Below are 21,302 nucleotides of genomic sequence, written 5' to 3' on the forward strand. Positions count from 1 at the left end.
CTATGCTTGCTCATCCATGACAAAACTGCTTTTATAACCCAGTGGGCTGTCAGAATACAAAGTTTGCCACTTACTTTGTCTGCTTGGAATCTGGCAGGTGATTTTACAGATAGCTGGCCTTGCTAAGATGTGCCTGGCTCTGCTCCCATTCCATAAGCCTTGTCTGGGTCTCCCTGCAGGCTGCTGGCTCTGCATCTAGCCCTAGCCCTTGGACCCTGCTCTTTCTTGCCAAGCCTATACTGGTTGCTTTCCAGCTCCCTTGATTCCTGGGAACCAAACCCCTTTTAAGCATAGGGCCTGGGCTGTCTCCCCCAGATCAGTACAGGAACTCCTCTTGGACTCTGCCCAGAGCCAGCCCCTGACCTTCTGTCACCTGAGTCTGGAATGATAGCTGGGTTTAACCCTTTTATGGCCAAACCTCTTATCAAACCCCACCACTCTGTTTCCACATTCCCATTAGCTTTTCTCTCTTTTAAACTCTTGACTGTGTAATTTTTGTTTTTTAAGATTTTATTTTTAAGTTATCTCTCCACACAATGTTGGGCTTGAACTTACAGCCCCAAGATCAAGAGTCCCATGCTCCACCGATTGAGCCAGCCAGGTGCCCTTTAACTGTGTAGTTTTTAAACTTTGGTTTTAAACCACAGAACACTGTTCAAACATCTTGAAGGCCCAGCTGTGAACCAAATGTGGAACTGCAGCCAGAGATGTCTAGCCCTGATTAAGGACTTCCCAAAAGTCTTGGGCTCCTGGGAGCATAGTTTGAAAAGCTTTGCCAAGTTCAGTCATTTTTGTGTTGTCTTTCAATCTCTGCCATGTCCACAAACCCATTTGTGCTGTCATTTTCCAAATACTTAAAATTTATTCACTTTTAAAACTAATTAAAAATGAAATTTTTATGATATTAGCTAACCCATATAACGATTATTAGAGTGTGGGGCTCTTTTCTGAACACTACGTGCAGTGATTTATGTAATCCTCAAGATAGGGGCAGCCTGGGTGGCTCAGCGGTTTAGCGCCGCCTTCAGCCAAGGGCCTGCCTGATCCTGGAGACCCGGGATCAAGTCCCACGTCGGGTTCCCTGAATGGAGCCTGCTTCTCCCTCTGCCTGTGTCTGCCTTTCTCTCTGTATGTCTCTCATGAATAAATAAATAAAATCTTTTTAAAAAATCCTCAAAATAATACTACACCAGGGATGGCTGGATGGCTCAGTGGTTGAGTGTCTGCCTTTGGCTCAGGGCCTGATCCTGGATTCCCAGAATTGAGTCCTGCATCAGGCTCCTTGCATGGAGCCTGCTTCTCCTCCCTCTGCCTGTGTCTCTGCCTCTCTTTCTGTGTCTCTCATGAATGAATAAATAAAATCTTAAAAAAAATACTACACGGTAGCTTCTGTTATTATCCCATGTTACAGATGAGGAAGCTGAAGCACAAAGTGGTTATATAACTTCCCCAAGGTCACACAGCCAGTAATGTGGCAGCGTCTAAGTTCAGACCCATGTGGTCTGGCTCTGGTGTATACTCTTAACCACCCTATTGGTTCTCATTGTAAAAAAATATGGAAAGTAAGATTCATTTGTCATAAATAGAAATTTGCTAGAAAAAGAACATACATACATAGCTATTAAAATAAAAATTACTCATCCACAAACTGCCCAAAAATGGTGTGTAACTCCTGGTTTTACATTGCACTTCAGGGAACCCAGACACTTTGTTTTGTTTCTCATTCTGTCTGCCCCCATTTATTATTTTTCCTCTGCTGCAGATGCTTTTCCATTGGTGCCCAGCACCCAGCCTCATACCCATGTCTCAGGGACTTGTCTCTCCTTTCCCTCTCCTCTCTGGGTTTCCCCCTCCTGGGATTCCATTCTGCAATGCAGCCTGGGATTCCATACTGTGGGTTTGTAGAGCTGTGGACATTTGAGGAAACTTCTGTTTTCCCAAGTAGGAGACCTCCCTGGCTGAGTCCTGAAGGAGGGGCCCAACTGGAGTATCCTTTTCAGAGTAGTGGTAGAGCCTCTTAAGGACTCCTGGCTGCTGGTGGAGGTCCTTGGAAGAGATGGGACTGTTTCCAAAGGCAGGCAGTTTCTGACTCCTGAAAATCCTTTTCCCTGTTCCTGTACTCTATCTTCTTCAGTGGCTCTCAGGTGGTGGGGACCCCTGTCCCTGGACCAGCAGCATGAGCATCACTTGGAAAGTTTTGCAAGGCAACTCCTTGGGCTTCACTCCAGACTCATCGAATCAGAAACTTTGTGGGTAAATCCTGGAAATCTGTTTTAAAAGCCTTCTAGGTGATTCCGAAGCACACTAAAGTTTGAGAACAACTGGTGTCATCTTTTAAAAAATGGTTAGCTCAGGGCCTGGGAATCAGAAACTTTGTGGGTAAATCCTGGAAATCTGTTTTAAAAGCCTTCTAGGTGATTCCGAAGCACACTAAAGTTTGAGAACAACTGGTGTCATCTTTTAAAAAATGGTTAGCTCAGGGCCTGGTGCCCTCTCAGAGCATCGTGTCTGCCTGCCATTCCCTATCCTCATGTAGGAGCAGAGTCCACGACCATCCTCCAGGCCCCAAAAACCTTTCCTAAAGTTTATTTATTTATTGTTATTTATTTATTTTGTATTGTAAAGATTTTAATTTATTCATTCGTGAGAGACACAGAGAGAAAGGCGGAGACATAGGCAGAAGGAGAAGCAGGCTCCCTGTGGGGAGCCTGATGCAGGACTTGATCCCAGGACCCTGGGATCACAACCTGAGCCAAAGGCAGACGCTTAACCACTGACCCACCCAGGGGTCCCTAAAGTAACTTATTTAAACCTTAGTTGAATTTCCTTTAAATTCAAATGATAGGGATCCCTGGGTGGCGCAACGGTTTGGCGCCTGCCTTTGGCCCGGGGCGCGATCCTGGAGACCCGGGATCGAATCCCACGTCAGGCTCCCTGCATGGAGCCTGCTTCTCCCTCTGCCTGTGTCTCTGCCTCTCTGTCTCTCTCTGTGTGACTATCGTGAATAAATAAATAAAATATTTTAAAAAAAATAAAAAAATAAATTCAAATGATAAAACTTATTATTCTGTTTACAAATCTAGTAAAGTAAGAACTACTATTTTTACCCCCCTTTTTTTTTTGATAAAACTGAGGTTGGATACATCAGACTCCCTTATATAATCACATCCATTTGCAACTTAAGTTCCCTCAAAGTTTTAAAATTGTATTTGTATATCTAATTTTCTTTCTTTTTTTTAAAAAGATTTTATTTATTCATAAAAGACACAGAGAGAGAGAGAGAGACAGAGACATAGTCAGAGAGAAGCAGGCTCCATGCAGGGAGCCTGATGTGGGACTCAATCCCAGGACTCCAGGATCATGCCCTGGGCCGAAGACAGGTGCTCAACCACTGAGCCACCCAGGCATCCCTGTGTATCTAATTTTCTTAAATATCACAGATGCCTGGACTGAAGGTAAAGCTTCACAACATACTTTTATCTTAAATTTATAAATACAGTGAAACTATTTTGTTGCTTACAGAATTAAAAAAAGTATATATTTTAGCTAAAAATCGCAACCCTAAAATCAGTTTTTAGAAACTTTTTCTTGGGCACCCTGGGTGGTTCAGCGGTTTAGTGCTGCCTTCAGCCCAGGACCTGATCCTGGAGACCCAGGATCGAGTCCCACGGTGGGCTCCCTGCATGGAGCCTGCTTCTCCCTCTGCCTGTGTCTCTGCCTCTCTCTCTCTCTCTCTCTCTCTCTCTGTTTTAAATAAATAAATAAATAAATAAATAAATAAATAAATAAAAATCATTTACATAAGATAGTAGAGAGCTCACCATCTCGTCACCAAGCTTTTTCTTTTTTTTCTTTTTTCTTTCTTTCTTTCTTTCTTTCTTTCTTTCTCTCTTTCTTCTCTTTCTTTCTCTCTTTCTTTTTTTCTAAAGGTTTTATTTATTATGAAAGACACACAGAGAGATAGGCAGAGACATAGGCAAAGGGAGAAGCAGGCTCCCCACTGGGAGCCTGATGTGGGGCTGGATCCCAGGATCCTGGGATCACAACCTGAGCCAAAGGCAGATAGATGCTCAACTACTGAGCCACCCACATGCCGCACCAAGCTTTTTCTTTTTTTTTAAGCTTTTTCTAATGTTAGTTTATGTAAGTATAGTGCAGTTATTAAGCCCAGTTAATTAACATTGACATAAGACTAGTAACTAAACTGCAGACCTTTCTCAAGTTTTGCCAGCTTTATTGCTAATGATCACTTTCTGGTTTTAGATCTAATCCTGGATGGTACATTGCTTTTAGCTGTCCCATCTCCCTGGTCTCCTAGCTGCAGCAGTTTCTCAGACTTTGTCTTCGCTTTCTTGGCTTGATACTTTAACGAGTCCTGGTCAGTATTTTGTAGGTTGTCCTTAATTGGGTTTGTCTACGTATTCTTGTGGTTAGGTTGAGGTTATGTCTTTTTGGCTTGAATACCACAGAAGTGAAGTTGTGCCTTTCTCAGTACATTGTGTTGATATATCTTATTACTGCTGGGGTTTAATGTAATCATTTGGTTAGGGTGAGGTCTTCTGAGTTTTTCCACTGTAATCATAACATTTTCCCCTTTGCAGCTAGTAAATATTTTGTGGGTACCTGCTACCTGGAGACCAAGTAAATACTCTGTTTCTCATCAAACGTTTGCCTACTGTTTTTTTTTTTTTAAAGATTTTATTTATTTATTCATGACAGACACACACTCACACACAGAGGCAGAGACACAAGCAGAGGGAGAAGCAGACTCCATGCAGGGAGCCTGGCATGGGACTCAATCCCGGGTCCCCAGGATCACACCCTGGGCTGAAGGCGGCACTAAACCACTGGGCCACTGGGGCTGCCCTGCCTACTGGTTTTAGCATCTAAAGTAATTTTACTGGTGTTGGTGGTGGGCGCCTGGGTAGTGCAGTTGATTAGGTGTGCAACTCATGGTTTTGGCTCCAGTCGTGATCTCAGGATCTTGAGATCGAGCCCCTCATTGGTTTCCACATTTAGCGCAGAGTCTGCTTAAGATTCTCTCTCTCCTTTCCCTTCTGCCCCTCCACCCACATGTTCACACTCTCTCTGAAATAAATAAAAACCAATAAAATTTTAAAAATTATTTTTTATTATGACAAAATATAAAATTTACTATTTTTTTAAAGATTTTATTTATTTATTCATAGAGATGCAGAGAGAGAGAGAGAGGCAGAGACACAGGCAGAGGGAGAAGCAGGCTCCATGCAGAGAGCCTGACGTGGGACTCGATCCAGGGTCTCCAGATCACACCCTGGGCTGCAGGTGGTGCTAAACCGCTGCACCACCGGGGCTGCCCTAAAATTTACTATTTTAATCTTTTTTTCTTTAAAGAGAGAGTGTGCACCCCCCAGCATGTGGTGGTGGGGGAGGGGCAGAGGGAGAGGGAGGGCTTGCTCTCACGACACTGAGATCATGACCTGAGCCAAAATCAAGAGTGGGACACTTAAGCCATTGAGCCTCCCAGGTACCCCTATTTTATCCATTTTTAAATGTATATTTTTGTGACTTACCTACATTCATATTGTTGTGCAACCAACACCATCATTCATCTCCATCTTATTTTCCTAATCTGAACTCTGTTCCTGTTAGGGATGCCTGGGTGGCTCAGTTGGTTAAGCATCTGCCTTCAGTTCAGGCCATGATCCTAGTGTCCTGGGATCAAGCCCTTAGTGCCTTGCTTAGCCACAAAAATATACACTTGCTCCTGTTGTGGGACATGGAGCCTGTGTAAGATTCTCTTCTCTCCCTCTCCCTTTGCCCCTCCCCTGCTCTTGCTCGTTCTAAGTCCCTCAAATAAATGAAACTCTGTCCATGTTAAACACCAACTTCCCCCTCCCCCTCCCCCAGCACCTGGCAACTACCATTCTAGAGTCTTTCTCTATGAATTTGACTATTCTAGGGACCTCATGTAAATGGAATCATACAATATTTGTACTGCTGTGATTGGCCCATAAAATCAGTTTCTTAATTACACCTTCTAAATGAGAAAACAAACTGATCTGTCAGATTCTCCAATATGTCAACATTTCTTTAACATTACACATACTTTAAATGCCAAATATATTCAGATTTCCCCAAATATGACAAAAATCTACTTGTGAGCCTAAAAATATTACCACTTTGGGTTTCATTTATTTCAGCATGTTTGTTTCTAATTCTGTATTTTCCCAGTATTGAGTTAGATTACCCACTAAAGGGACACTTTTTTGGCTGAAAAGAAGTTGGGGTTACAGTCCCCAGGACAAGGGCTGCTCACCTCTGGAGCTGCAGGTGTCAAGGACAATTCTCCTTGTGCAATACATGTACCTGCTGTCTATTCTTCTTTGTAAGTATTGCTGTGGTAACAGGGAACTCCAAGGCCAATCCCTACAGATGGCATTGGCTTTACAAACTATGGTCCCTAATTTTAGATTGAGCCTGTAAGGTATGTTTTCATGATCTCTTAATTTTATTTTTATTTTTTTAAGATTTTATTTATTTATTCATGAGAGACACAGAGAGAGAGAGGCAGAGACACAGGCAGAGGGAGAAGCAGGCTCCATGCAGGGAGCCCGACGTGGGACTCGATCCCGGGCCCCCAGGATCACACCCTGGGCTGAAGGCGGTGCTAAACCCCTGAGCCACCTGGGCTTCCCATGATCTCTTAATTTTATTACCTGATTTAAGCAATAAAAATTACATAAACTGCCTCCCCATACCCACACTTGTAGTTTTTTTCTCAATTTCATAAAAAATTAAACCCAAGTAGGGATGCCTGGGTGGCTCAGCAGTTTGAGCACCTCCTTTCGGCCCAGGGCGTGATCCTGGAGTCCCAGGATCAAGTCCTATATTGGGCTCCCTGCGTGGAGCCTGCTTCTCTCTCTGCCTGTGTCTCTGCCTCATTCTCTCATGAATAAATAAAATCTTTAAAAAAAAATTAAACCCAAGTAATCTATTAGAAGTTGGCTTTTATTTTTCTTTCTTTTCTTTTCCTTTTTTTTTTTTTGGCCATAATCCTAGAGAAATTCTAAGGACAGATTTTTTTCTGGCTCTGAAAATGTATTTATCACAAAGAAGCATCTTTACATAATGAATAAATTCTTTGCTAGTGTTATCAACACTGCATTTATGTTCTATATATGGCCATGCTTAATAATCATTCTTACTCATGCATATACCCAGGAAAATGTAATAGCAATGAGCTGGGCTTTGGGTCCAGATCCCAGGTCTACTGCTTTCTAGCTATGTGACTTTGTCTTCTCTGTGAAATGGGGATTATAATGGGCCAATCTCATGGGCCTACTATGATAATCAAGTAAGATTGCCTGAGCAAAGAACAGTACCTGGAAAATTTAGTAACTGTTCAGTGTTAACTATTATTATTTTGTTATTCGCTCACTTGTTCATTCATTCATTTATTCATTCAGGACTTAAGAACCTGCAACTATCTCAGGAAGCTTTCTGCTGCTGCTTAGCTACATAAGGAAGTAGAATTTAAGTAAGAACTTTCCCACATCTTTCTCATCACTTTATTCTGTGCTTTTTAGCACAAAATAGGTCAGCAGAATGTAAATGTTCTCCAACTTTATCCTATTTGATAACGAACTTAGTACTTTTTAAAAAAGATTTTATTTATTTATTTAAAAGAGGGAGAGAGAGAGAGAGTGTGTGTGTGTGTGTAAAAGTGTGTTGGAGTTGGGGACAGGCAGAGGCAGAGAGAGAAGCGACTCCCTGCTGATCTGGGAGGGACTCCAGACTCCAACCCAGGACCCTGAGATCATGACCTGAGCCAAAGTCAGCAACTTAGCTGACTGTGCCACCCAGGCACCCCTTCACAAAAGGTACTTTAAATTTTATTTTATTTTATTTTATTTTTAATGTTATTTTTACAGAGGGAGAGAGAGTGGGGGAGGGACAGAGGGAAGAGAAAAGAGAGAGAGAGAGAGAGAGAATCTTAAGCAGGTTTCATGCCCAGTGCAGAGCCAACATGGGGCATGATTTCAAAACCCTGAGATCATGACCTGAGCTGAAATCAAGAGTCAGATGTTGGGATCCCTGGGTGGCGCAGTGGTTTAGCGCCTGCCTTTGGCCCAGGGCACGATCCTGGAGACCTGGGATTGAATCCCACGTCAGACTCCCGGTGCATGGAGCCTGCTTCTCCCTCTGCCTATGTCTCTGCCTCTCTCTTTCTCTCTCTCTCTCTCTGTGTGACTATCATAAATAAATAAAAATTAAAAAAAAAAAAGAAGAAAAAGAGTCAGATGTTTAACTGACTGCACCACCCAGGTGCCCCTAACTTTTAGTTTTATTTTTATCTAAGTAATATATGAATACAATGTAAAAAGTCAAATAGTACTACTAGGTTTATGATGAAAACATCACTCCCTGTCTCATCTCTTCTGAAATCCAGTTCCTCGAGGCAACTGCATTCAACTCCCTTGGCCAGTTCTTCTGGGATTTACTTCCATATTTTTAGGCAACATGACGTATTGCTGTTTCTTATTTGCAATCTTGCTGTTGTCTGTTGTCTATATTAGGATGAATTCTGCAAGTGATGAGAGTTCTGACTAGTAGCGGCCAGAGCAATAAAGCTGTTCTAATTATCTCGTAAGACAAGTAGACTCTTTTGGTTGCATGGGTAAGCCTCCTTTACTCACATGCTAACACATAACAAGGTCAGGGTGGATAGCAGGAAGAAGGAGGTGAAAGGGAAAAAGCTCTTGTCCTTTATTAGGGAAGAACATCTATGGAACACCATGTAAATCCATGCTGTGAAATTGCCTTCTGTGTTGTTAAGAAAATATAATTTATGATGATTAGATCCTGTGGCTGCTGTAACAAATTACCACAAACTGGGTGGCTTAAGACACCAGAACTTCATCCTCTTATAGTTCTTGAGGTCAGAAGTTCAAAATTACTATCACTGAGCAGAAATTAGGGTGTCAGTGGGGCCACAGTCTCTCCAGAGGCTCTTGGAAAATATTCATTCCTTATTTCTTCCAATTTATGGTGATGGCTGGCATTCCTTGGCTGTGGCCACACCACTCCAATTTTCAAGGCCCAAATCTTCAGATCTCTCTCTGCTCTGTCTTCCCAATACCTTCTCTATTTATCTGTGCCAAATCTCCCTCTGCTTCCCTCTTATAAGCATACATGTGCTTGTATTTAAGGCCTACTTGAATAATCCAGGATAATCTATCCATCTCAAGATCCTTAACTTAATCTGCAAAGACCACTTTTCCAAATAAGGTAACATTTCCAGAAGCCAGGAATTAGGACCTAATACCTTTGGCCTATTAGAATGACCTATTAAACTAAAGAACTTTTGGGTTGTTAATATAATTAACAGAGGCAAAAGTCATGAGTAAATTTGGGCTCTCTTCTCTCCATTACAGGACAGAATTTCTAACATGTCCTTCCATTCACTGTAAAGAGATAGGGCTTTTGCTATCAGATTGCTTTATTACAGAAATGAATTTTTACCCAAACTTAGCTTTTTTGAGACTTTTGAGAGCTTGAGGGAAATTATTCTGGTTGTGATGATACTGAGTGAGTGTGGGGGTAGGTAGGGACAGAGGGTGTTCTGGCATTTAATGGGGGAAGGCTAGGTACCCTTGCCAACCTGCAATGTGCAGGATAGTCTGGCATAATGAAGAATTAACTGTCCCATAACCTGCACAACTTTCAAATGTCCTACCAGATATCCTTGTAGGTGAAAAACATGTTTATAATTAGAACCTAATTTATTTAGCATATTAATTATTGGATTTATAAACAAAGTATTTTAGGTACAGTCTTACTATACACTGATTTATCCTGTTCTTTGTTTGGTTTAGAATATTACTAAGAGTTGTTCACCATTTTGGAGAATGATATTGCCGGTGGTGGTGGCAGTAGTACTATTGGAGTTGCTGATGCAATAGCTCTGTATCAGTCTACGTTTGCAGCTGACCAGAAGACATTTTGTTATAAATATTTCATATTATATATATTATTTTATTAGAAGTGTCTTTCCTTTTGGTTCTTTTTATTACAGTTAAGGCCATTTGAGGCAGCAGTGATGGGCTAGGTATATCACTGGTATTACCATGTGGGGAGAGATGACACATCAGGGCAAGTCTAGCATTGTTAGCAGAGAAACAGGTCTATTTTTTTTTTCAACTTTTTAAAGATGATTTTATTTTTTTTATTTGACAGACAGCAAGAGAGAGCACAAGCAGGAGGAGCAGCAGAGGGTAGAGGGAGAGGCAGGCTCTCTGCTAAGCAGGGAGCTCAATATGGGGCAGGGTCCCAGGACCCTGGGATCATGATCCAAGCCGCAGGTGCTTAACTGACTGAGCCACCCAGGCACCCCAGAGAAACAGATCTAATTGTGGGCTTTTGAAGTACGGCAAAAACAGAGGACGGCAATTTTTAGAAAATTATGACTCTAGGGATCCCTGGGTGGTGCAGCGGTTTGGCGCCTGCCTTTGGCCCAGGGCGTGATCCTGGAGACCCGGGATCGAATCCCACGTCGGGCTCCCAGTGCGTGGAGCCTGCTTCTCCCTCTGCCTGTGTCTCTGCCTCTCTCTCTCACTGTGTGCCTATCATAAATAAATAAAATAAAATAATTTAAAAAAAAAAAAAAAAAAGAAAATTATGACTCTAATTGAATGTTGGACATTATGACTCTAATTGAATGTTGTTCCAGAAACTAGAAGAACACCTGGCAGATGGTAGGTGCTTAATAAAATTCTAGTTGGGATACTATGAGTTCTTTTTATTTGACGTATCATAGAATTCTATAACAAACTCTTCTAATTGTTCCATTTATTGAGCTTACTATATGCTCATATTTTATCATACCCCATTTAATGCTCAGAACGACCTTGTGCTTCATAGGTCTTTACCAAGAGAAATTAAAGCTCTTGTTTGTACAAATACTTGTATGCCAGCTTTAGTCATAATTTCCGAAAATTGGAAGCAGTCCAGATGTCCTTCAACTTGGGAATAGAAAAACAAACTGTGGTACATCCAGACAATGTTGATCATTGATAAAAAGGAACTAACTACTGATACAGGCAAGGACATTTATGAATATCAGATACATTAGGCTAAGTGAAAGAAGCTAGACTCAAAAAGCTGTATACCCTATGACTCCATTTGTGTAACAATTTGGAAAAGACAAAACTATAATGAAAGATGAACAGATCATTGTTTCCCAGGACCTGAGGTTTGAGGGGAGGTTGACTGCAAAGGAACAGCATAAGAAAACTTCGAGGTGATGTAACTGTCTTTATCTCAATTGTGGTAGTGATTCTGTGACTTTATGTGTTGTCAAAACTCAAAGAACACAAAAGAGGTTGTCAGTATATGTAAAATATACTTTAATTAAAACAAAACAAAACAAAAAACAAAACCAAAACAAAACAAAACAAAACAAAAACCAAAAAAACCCCATAAAACCCAGCAATTTCACTTTTGAATATACACCCAAAAGAAGTGAAAGCAGGGACTCAAATAGATATTTGTATACCTGTTTTTATAGCAGCATTATTCACAGTACCCAAAAGTTGGAAGAAACCCAAATGTCCACTGCCGGATGAATGGAGAAACAAAATGTAGTATATACATACAATGAAACAGTATTCAGCATTAAAAAGGTAGTTCTAGGGCAGCCCTGGTGGCTCAGCCATTTAACACCGCCGTCTTCAGCCCAGGGCCAGGCGATCCTGGAGACCCGGGATCAGGTGAGTCCCATGTCAGGCTCCCTGCATGGAGCCTGCTTTTCCCTTTGCCCCACCCACCCCCCTGCCCTCTCTCTCTCTCTCTCTCATGAATAAATAAATAAAATCTTAAAAAAAATAAAAAGGAAGTTCTGATACATACTATAGCATGGATGAACGCAGAAGACATTATGCTAAGTGAAATAAGCCAATCACAAAAGGACACATACTATATGATTTCACTTATACGAGGAACTTAGGGCAGTCACATTCATACAGGTGGAAGGAGAATGGTGGTTGCTGGGTGTGGAGGGGAGGAGGGAATGGGAAATTAGAGTTTAATAAGTACCAATTTTCACTTGGGAAAGATGAAAAAGTTTTGGAGATAGAGTGTGGTGGTGGTTGCACAACAATGTGAATGAATGTACTTTATGTCACAGAACTCTATCCTCAAAAAGAGTTAGAATGGTAGATTTGATCTTATGTGTATTTTTACTGCAAACACATACAACTTGTTCAAAGAGAAAACAAGGGGCACCTGGGTGGCTCAGTCAGTTAAGCATCTGACTCGATCTCAGCTCAGATCTTGATCTCTCAGGGTAGTGAGTTCAAGCCCTAGGGTGGGCATGGAGCCTACTGACTGACCAAATAAATAAACAAATAAGGAAACAAAATCCCAAAATCCTTGTAGGAAGGCCAGCTTTTTAAGATTGTATTTATTTATTCACGAGAGACACAGAGTGAGAGAGGCAGAGACACAGGCAGAGGGAGAAGCAGGCTCCATGCAGGGAGCCCAATGTGGGACTCGATCCTGGGTCTCCAGGATCACACCCTGGGCAAAAGGCAGGTGCTAAACGTCTGAGCCACCCAGGCTGCCCAATGGTGGGCTATTTTAAAAAATCAGATACATCACCACCATTGAAGTTCTGCTTTTCCAAAGGACGTCTCTTCAGGATCTGAAGGCCATTTCAGGAGGAAGGCTAAACCTGCAGTAGCCAATATGGCAGCCACTGGCCACATGTGGCTACCAAACACTTGAAATGTAGCTAATCCAAACTGAGATGTAAGTGCCGTTATTGTACAATACACAATGAATTTCAAAGACTTAGTACAAGAAAAATAATGTAAAATATTAATAATTTTATATATTAGTTATATGTTGATAGTTTTTTAGCTAGGTTACAAATATTGTTAAAATAAATTTTACTTGTTTTTCTTTTTAAAGTGGATAGCAGGGGGGCATCTGGGTGGCTCAGTGGTTGAGCATCTGCCTTTGGCTCAGGTCATGATTCTAGGGTCCTGTGATTGAGTCCTGCACCGGGCTCCCTGTGGGGAGCCTACTTCTCTCTACCTGTCTCTGCCTCTCTTTCTGTGTCTCTCATAAATAAATAAATAAAATCTTTAGAAAAAAATAAAGTGGATAGCAGAAAAATTAAAAGCACATATGGATTTTACATTATTTTTGTTTCACAGTGTTCTGACTCTACACCCTACCAGCAATATAGGAACAAACATGGAACTGCCCCACAATACCCTTAAAATGGCTGTGCTTGCTGGGTAGCCAGAGACCTGCTGAACCCAGTCTGGGAATACTGCCAGCAGTTAGGATTTGCAGAGATATTAGAGTACTATCAAAATGATGTCCCACTTTTCTTCCTTAAGATGCACTTTTTTAATTGTAAAAGAATTGGATTCTCACTGTTAAAAGTCTAATGATATGGAAAAGTGTAAAACAAATTAAACCCTATTTCATCCATAGCCAATGTTATTTCTCTGCTGAAAAAACATGCACCTATGTGGAGGATTTTTCCCCCTATAGCTTAGAAAAATGTAACATTATACAATTACATTGTATTTTTCCCTCTTAAATTATGGTCATCCTTCCATATCAATAAATTCTTTATTTTTAAGATTTTATTTATTTACTCATGAGACACACAGAGAGAGAGGCAGAGACACAGGAAGAGGGAGAAGCAGGCTCCATGCAAGGAGCCTGATGGTGAACTTGATGCCAGGATCACACCCTGAGCTGATGGCAGATGTTCAACCGCCAAGCCACCCAGATGTCCCCATATCAATAAATTCTGAACTGTTTTTAGTAGCAACATAATATTCCATCTTTTTTAAGGCTTTGTTTTTATTATTATTATTTTTTAGGATTTTACTTTTAAGTAATCTCTGTACCCAATGTAGGACTCAAACCCACAACCCCGAGATCAAGAGTTGCATGCTCTACTAACTGAGCCAGCCAGATGCCCTCGTAATATTCCATCTTAAGGCAATACCTTATTTACAGACATTTAGGTTGCTTCCACTGCTTGCTACTACAACAATGCTACAATAAGTAAGTTTATATAAATATTCTTATGAATGAGTTTTTTTGTAGACTAGATTTCCAAAGTAGGATTACTATGTTAAAGAATCACCACACTGAAACTTTCAATATTGCCAAAATAGTTCCCAAGAAGGATGTAGAGTTTACACTGTCATCAGCATTATGCATGTGCTTCTCTCACACCCTTATCACCAATAGATATAAATCTTTTTTTTTCCATTTTTTTCAAATTCAAGAGTGAAAAATGTTCTTATTTTCTTAGGAAATTGTATTTCCTTGGCTACCAATGAAGTTTCTTGTTTATTAGCCATTTGCACTTCCTTTCCTATAAAATGGCCAGTTTGTATTGTTGGCCCATTTATTTCATCTTTTTTAAATCAGTTTATAAGAGTTCTTTCTACAGTACAGATATTAACCTTTTAGACTCCCAAACTTCTATCTTCAGCTCAGACCTCTGTCTTGAACTCCACACACATATTTAATTGTCCATTGTATCTCCACTTGGGTGACTTAGAGGCATTTCAAACTTACCATATCCCAAACTGAATTTCTGATCTTTCACAGAAAATCTGTTTCTCCCACAATGTTCCCCATCTCACTAAATAGCAATTCCATACTTCCAAGTTGCTCACTGTCATCTTTTTCTCACAACTCACAACCAGTTGCATATTGTGTTAGCTCTACTGTCCAAGTACATCCAGATCTGACTACTTCCTCTGAATTCTACTGGAGCTACCTTGATCCATGTTAATATTATCTTTCTCCTGGATTCTAGCTATTGTATTCTGAACAAACAACTGTTTTCCATTGGTTTTCGCTCATTTTAATAGCAGCCAAAATGATTATTTATAAAACTGTGGAAGATAAGCCCTATCAGATGAGCCCCCAGCCCTGCCCTCTGCCCTCCACAGATTTCCAGCCTCACTTAGAAGTAAAAGCCAGAGTTTTTTTCATGAATGTTGTACTTTGTCCAATGCTTTATCTGTCCCTCTTGAAATAATCATGTGCTTCTTATCCTTTATCTTTTTTTTAAAGATTTATTTATTTATTTATGATAGAGAGAGAGAGAGAGAGAAAGGCAGAGACACAGGAGGAGGGAGAAGCAGGCTCCATGCCAGGAGCCTGACGTGGGATTCGATCCCGGGACTCCAGGATCGCGGCCTGGGCCAAAGGCAGGCGCTAAACTGCTGAGCCACCCAGGGATCCCCTCTTATCCTTTATCTAACGGATGTGATATATCACATTGACTGATTTGTGTATAGTGAACCAACCATTCATAGAAAACCCAGAAATAAACCCACAATCATATAGTGAATTAATCTTTGACAAATCAGGGAAGAATACCCAATGGAAAAAAGTCTCTTCAACAAATGGTGTTGGGAAAACTGAACTGCAACATGCAAAAGAATGAAACTGGGCCACTTTCTTACACCATACACAATAATAAATTCAAAATGGATTTAAGACCTAAATGAGGCTTGAAGCCATGAAGATCCTAGAGGAGAACATAGGCAGTAACTTCTCTGGCATCAGCCAGAGCAACTTGTTACTAGATAGGTCCCCAGAGGCAACGGCTATAAAAGCAAAAATAAACTATTGGACTACATTTAAATAAAAAGCTTCTGCATAACAAAGTAAACATCAACAAGACTAAAAGGTAACCAATGGAATGGGAGATGTTTGCAAATGTTATATATGATAAGGAGTTAGTATCCAACATATATAAAGAACTTATACAACTCAACACCCCAAAACCAATCTAATTAAAAAATGGGCAGGAGACATGAACAGACATTTCTCCAAAGAAGACATACAGATGGCCAATAGATGTGTGAAAAGATACTCATCATCACTTATCATCAGGCAAATGCAAATCAAAAACACCATCACCTCACATCTGTCAGAATGGCTAAAATCAACAATACAAGAAACAACAGGTGTTGGCAAGAATGTGAAGAGAGGGGAACCCTCTTGCACTGTTAGTGGGAATGCAAAGTGGTGCGGCCACTGTGGAAAGCAGAATGGACTTTCTTCAAAAACTTAAAAATAGGGGATCCCTGGGTGATTCAGTGGTTTAGCACCTGATGATGAAGGGATAAAGAAATTGTGAGATAGATATATAAATCTGTCTATGGAGCCATACTGGCACTTTGCTGTTATATGCTATTACATATATATATATATATGTTCCAACATAATGTATATATAATGAAATATTATTCAGAATGAAATCTTGCCATTTGCAATATCATAGATGGATCTAGAGAGTATAAGGCTAAGCAAAATAAGCCAGTCAGAGGAAGACAAATACCATATGATTTCACTCGTGTGGAATTTAAGAAACAAAATGAAAGAGCAAAGGGAAAAAAAGACAAATCAAGAAACATTTTTGGGGCAGCTGGGTGGCTCAGCGGTTTAGCGCTGCCTTCCGTGCAGGGCGTGATCCTGGAGACCTGGGATTGAGTCCCACATCTGACTCCCTGCGTGGAGCCTGCTTCTCCCTCTGCCTGTGTCTCTGCCTCTCTCTGTCTCTCATGAATAAATAAATAAAATATTAAAAAAAGAACCACACACACATTTTTTTTTTTTTTAAAGAGGGAGAAAGAGAGAAGGGGGTGGGGAGGGGCAGAATCTTAAGCGGGCTCCATGCCATGGAACCCGATATGGGGCTCCATCTCTCACAATCCTGAGATCATGACCTAAGTTGAAATCAAGTTGGACACTTGACTGAGCCACCCAGGCACCCAAAGAAAAAAACTTAACTGTAGAGAACAAACTGGTGGTTACCAGAGGGGAGGTAGGTGGGGAATTGGTTATATAGGTGAAGAGAATTAAGGAGTGCACTTGATGTGATATGTACTTGGGTGAGGTATGGAATTGTTGAATAAAACAAACACTTAAAAAAAGGTGAAAGCCAGTCATTTCATCGATCCACAGGGTGCTACAACCTCACCGTACATCCTCATGCTCTTTACTCTGTTATAGTTTCCAGCCATACTGGCACTTTGCTATTTCTTGAACAGGCAGACATACTCTTGCCCCAGAACTTTTTGACTTGTACTTTCTGGCTGGAATGATTCCCCTTAGGATGGCTTGCTTGCGCTGTCATTTCAAATCTTTAGCACCGTCTTTTAATTTTTACTTTTAAAATTTTTGATTAAATACCCACACCCAGCACGGATCCCAAAGCAGGGCTCCAACTCAACCCTGAGACCCAGATCTGAGCGGAGATCAACAGTCCGTAGCCCAAAAAATGAACCACCCAGGCGCCCCTAACACCATCGAATAGTCTATATGTTTTACTTGTTTGTTATGTTTCTCTTCACCATAGTATAAGCTACAAGGACAGGATTTTTTTGTTTGTTTTGTTTTGTTTTGTTTTTGTGGAGGGCCAGGTGTGCCCGCGCACCCGGAGCCCCCAAGGACAGGATTTTTGACATTTTTTGTTCGCTGCTATATCTTTGGTGCTGCCCATTTGGTAGGTGCTCAATAGAACTAGTAGAATGAACATGTAGGTAAATATTTTCCTGAATTTGTCACATGTATTTATGTTTTTGATGTCTTCTGCCATGCAAAATATTTTTATTTACATACATCCGTTGGTTTTGATTTTTTTTTTTAAGGCTCAACTTTTGATCCCTCAGAGACTGTTCTTCTGACCTAACATTGTTTCATTAAACTTTCTATTGTGTAAAATGTCAAATCCACACAAGAGTGATCTCATTATTCCTCTCTTGGAAATTCCATAAAAGCAAAGATGAAACTCTGATTTTTCAGTCTCCATCCTCTGCCAAGGATCTCAGCAACATCAGGGAATGTATTTCCAAAGAATGAATTAACAGCACGAAGGTGCTCCTGGGCAGATGCCTCTCAGGCCCTCAGACAGCCCAGCATGGTCCCGGAGGCGGCAGTTTGCTGACTGAAGGCGGCTGTTCTGGTTTCTTCCGTCAGGCCCGACCCTCCCACGGACGCGCTCCCTGCTATCACCAGGTTTGGCTTAGGCTGCCAGGTGGGAGGAGTTCTGACTTCCGACTGAACAAAGTTTTTCCTTGGGCCCGCAGATCCCGGCCCCACCCGGGCCAGAGGCCGTCTCACCGACTAGGCCTCTCGGCCGCCGACGCTCCCCGCGCGCGTTCCCCCCTCTCCAACCCTCCTCTTCCCCCTCCCCCCGGCAGTGGCGGTTGGTCGCGCGCCGTCGTCCCTTTCCCGCCCCCTCTGCTAACGAGCGGGCTCCAGACCCTCTGGGATTGGCTGCGCCTGAGTGCATCTTCCTTCAGCCTCTCTGATTGGTAGAAGGACGCGCGGGATATGGGCTCCGATTGGCTAGGCCAGAGCGCCTGCGCGGCGGGGTTCTCGGTCGCCAGCCATTCCTGGGGAGGACTGCCGGCCGGTCGGACGTCTCGCCTGTCGCTGGAGGAGAGGTCCTGGCTCTCCGGGAAGGCGGCTGCGGCGGCAAAATGAAGATATTCGTGGGAAACGTCGATGGGGCGGATACAACGCCAGAGGAGCTAGCGGCCCTCTTCGCGCCCTACGGCACGGTCATGAGCTGCGCCGTCATGAAACAGTTCGCCTTCGTGCACATGCGCGAGAACGCAGGCGCGCTGCGCGCCATCGAGGCCCTGCACGGCCACGAGCTGCGGCCGGGGCGCGCACTCGTGGTGGAGATGTCGCGCCCACGGCCTCTTAACACTTGGAAGATTTTCGTGGGCAATGTGTCGGCTGCGTGCACGAGCCAGGAATTGCGCAGCCTGTTCGAGCGCCGCGGACGCGTCATCGAGTGTGACGTGGTGAAAGGTAACGCGGGGGCGCGCGGGGGCGGGGGCGCGGGCGCGCTCTGGGCACTCAGCTTGTTAGCCACGCCCCTTTCCCGGGGGTCGGTCACCGCGCGGTTGGGGCGGGTGGGGAAGTCCGCGGGAGCGAGGCCGGAGGTGTTGGGGGCGCGTTGGGTAGTCACCCTCCTCCCCTGCGGTCCAGGCACTATTCTCCAGATGGGAGGAAGCGGCTCTGGGTGGGTTCGGCGGCCACTGTGAGCCGAGCTACGGGGCCGGGGACGCGCCTGAGAGACTTGCGAGTGTACCGGGGGCGCGCCTTCCACTGGTCTCCTGGGCCTGGCACCGAGCGGAAATTGGGAAGTGACGGGCACAAGCCGGATCATGGAACGGGGAAGATTTCGCCACTTCCCCCCTTCCTCTCCAGACGTCGGTCAGAGCAAGGGAAGAGGGAAAAGGTGGGGGCTGATGCCCCAAGGCCACCCTCGTGTTCCCTCCCGATGAATGCTCCCGAGCGGAAGGTAACGGGGCCCTTGGACATTTCTCGGGCTGGGATCTTCTAGCTTTGTGTGGCATGGGTCTACTCATGGGTATAGTTACTCGTGGGTATAGGAGGGGCCCCTTCCGAATCATTTTGGCCTTTAAGTATCGTTAGGTGGGTTAGGCGTGGCAACGCTGTTTTCCAAGTCCCACAAACTAGGCTCGATTTTACATCTATGAACTGGGAACCTGGACCTTTTGAATGTGGAAGGAGGCCTGTTATGAAGGCCTCTTTTCCATAACCTTTACTTGCCAGCCCATGTCCTTGGGGCAGTGTTCTTTTATAAGCTTGGTGATTTTGCAAGGGGGCATATACTCTGGCTGAGGGTGACATGGAGAGGCACGTGTGAGAGGTCTTGGTTAAACATCGGCAAAACAGGTTTACTTGCTAATCGACTTTGCTGGAGTAGTCTAATCCTTAGGTAGATCCCAGTTTGCCTTTTCTTGGAGAAAAATGTATCACTGTAACTTAGGCCTGACTTCTTTTTGGGACCCAATTGACCTTTTTTATAGTCTAGGTTTCTATCCTGTAAGTTCTTTTTCTTTTATGTTGTCAAGGTTCGGTGGGATAGCCCTTTTGTATATGTGGCCTTTTTCGGTTTCTCTTGGGAACAGATCAGAGTTAACTTTGCCATCTTCAAGGATGTAACCTGGGGGAGCATCTGATGCCCTACTCCTGGTGCTGGATTCATACCTGCTCTTACTCTGAAAAGTTTTGGTGATAGGAAATGGTGCAGGTGCTTACTTCCACCAAGACACTTCATTTGCTGTCCTGGATGGGCATATCTTTTGGGCTATTCCTTGTCCTTTCTGAAACTGGGAAAGTGTAAGGGGTTGCAGGCTCCACTACTAGGAGCAATTCCTTGTTCTGCATTAATACTGCATTCTGTTTTCCTTAACTCAGGTTATGCAAGTCTACGAATATCCAGAATCAGGCTTTGCTGCTGGGGGCTCTGAGGCAGGCTATGTTGCACATTGATTTTTGCTTTTGTTTAGAGTTAGAATAGGAAGGACTTCAGATTGGGCATCTGGCCAGGAAATGGATAAGGGTACATGACTCACTATGAGAATTCTGTGTTTAATTGACTTACCACATTTCTTTTGTGGTTCTCAGGCATGATGACTACTAGATTGGGAATCCAGAAATTAGCACCTAAGGGGACAGTCTCCATGGAACTCATTGGTCAAGATGCTTGTTTTCAGCTGGTGGACAAACCAAAAATTTCCTTGGATTCGCTCTGGTGTGAGACCAAGTGACAGTGGTGGGAAGGGTGAAGTGTATAACTGCATGTGGTTTATAGAACTCCTGGCTGACACTTAGTGAGAAAGCGAAAGTTTTGACTATTTTATCCTTTTGTAAACATTCAGTTAGTGGAAATGTGTTAACTTCATCAGGGAGTAGTGGTTAGCTGTTATTTGTAGTTACCCTGATAAGTAACAGAAGTTCTGACTCTTTGACGTCAGACTCTGGGAAAGATTTGACTGTCCTTTCCTTCACTGATGCTTTTCTGTCTCTCTGGGGTGAAAGAAAGTGAGATTTTTAAGTTGGGAATGTAGCAGAAGAGACTGGCTCTGGTTTTATAAACACTCATTTCTTGGGTTGAGAATGGGCATTCGATAATCAAGTCTTCTGGTGTTGGCTGTCAGGTCTTTGAAAAGCACAGAAGCTTGGGGTTGCACAGGACAACCAGTTCTGTTTTATTTCACAGTGGAAAAACATAGTTGCTTGGTTACCCCTGAGGTGTAGATATGATTTGATTTAAAGAGCAAAAATCTCCATAGCAACTGGATTGTAACTACTTTCCATGGTTACATTCTATTGGGTGTTCAAAGATGAAGTAGGAGAGTTGCTGACAGCTTTAGGAACCATTTAGGCTTCAGGGGAGGTCTGAAAGGCAGAAGAGGAAACTGTTTCCTCTATTTTTTGTAGGT

The 21,302-nt window shown here is 42.8% G+C and overlaps 1 protein-coding gene across 6 annotated transcripts in view; it reads left to right on the forward strand.

Annotated features, from left to right (window-relative positions):
• Window positions 1-18,400: 18,400 nt before the first annotated feature.
• LOC144292378 (RNA-binding protein 14) overlaps window positions 18,401-21,302 on the forward strand; it is a 45,789-nt gene continuing 42,887 nt past the window's right edge. For 2 of the 6 annotated variants that reach the window (XM_077862553.1, XM_077862554.1), the window contains exon 1: window positions 18,401-18,855. In XM_077862553.1, the coding sequence (XP_077718679.1) occupies window positions 18,519-18,855 (337 nt within the window). In that variant the 5' untranslated portion in view covers window positions 18,401-18,518. Of the gene's footprint in view, window positions 18,856-18,982; window positions 19,352-21,302 lie in introns of those variants that run through there. The other 4 variants (XM_077862550.1, XM_077862549.1, XM_077862544.1 and 1 more) reach the window with 3 other exon arrangements.

The sequence above is a fragment of the Canis aureus genome, chromosome 21, assembly GCF_053574225.1.
Source record: "Canis aureus isolate CA01 chromosome 21, VMU_Caureus_v.1.0, whole genome shotgun sequence".
NCBI classification, from domain to species: Eukaryota; Metazoa; Chordata; class Mammalia; order Carnivora; family Canidae; genus Canis; species Canis aureus.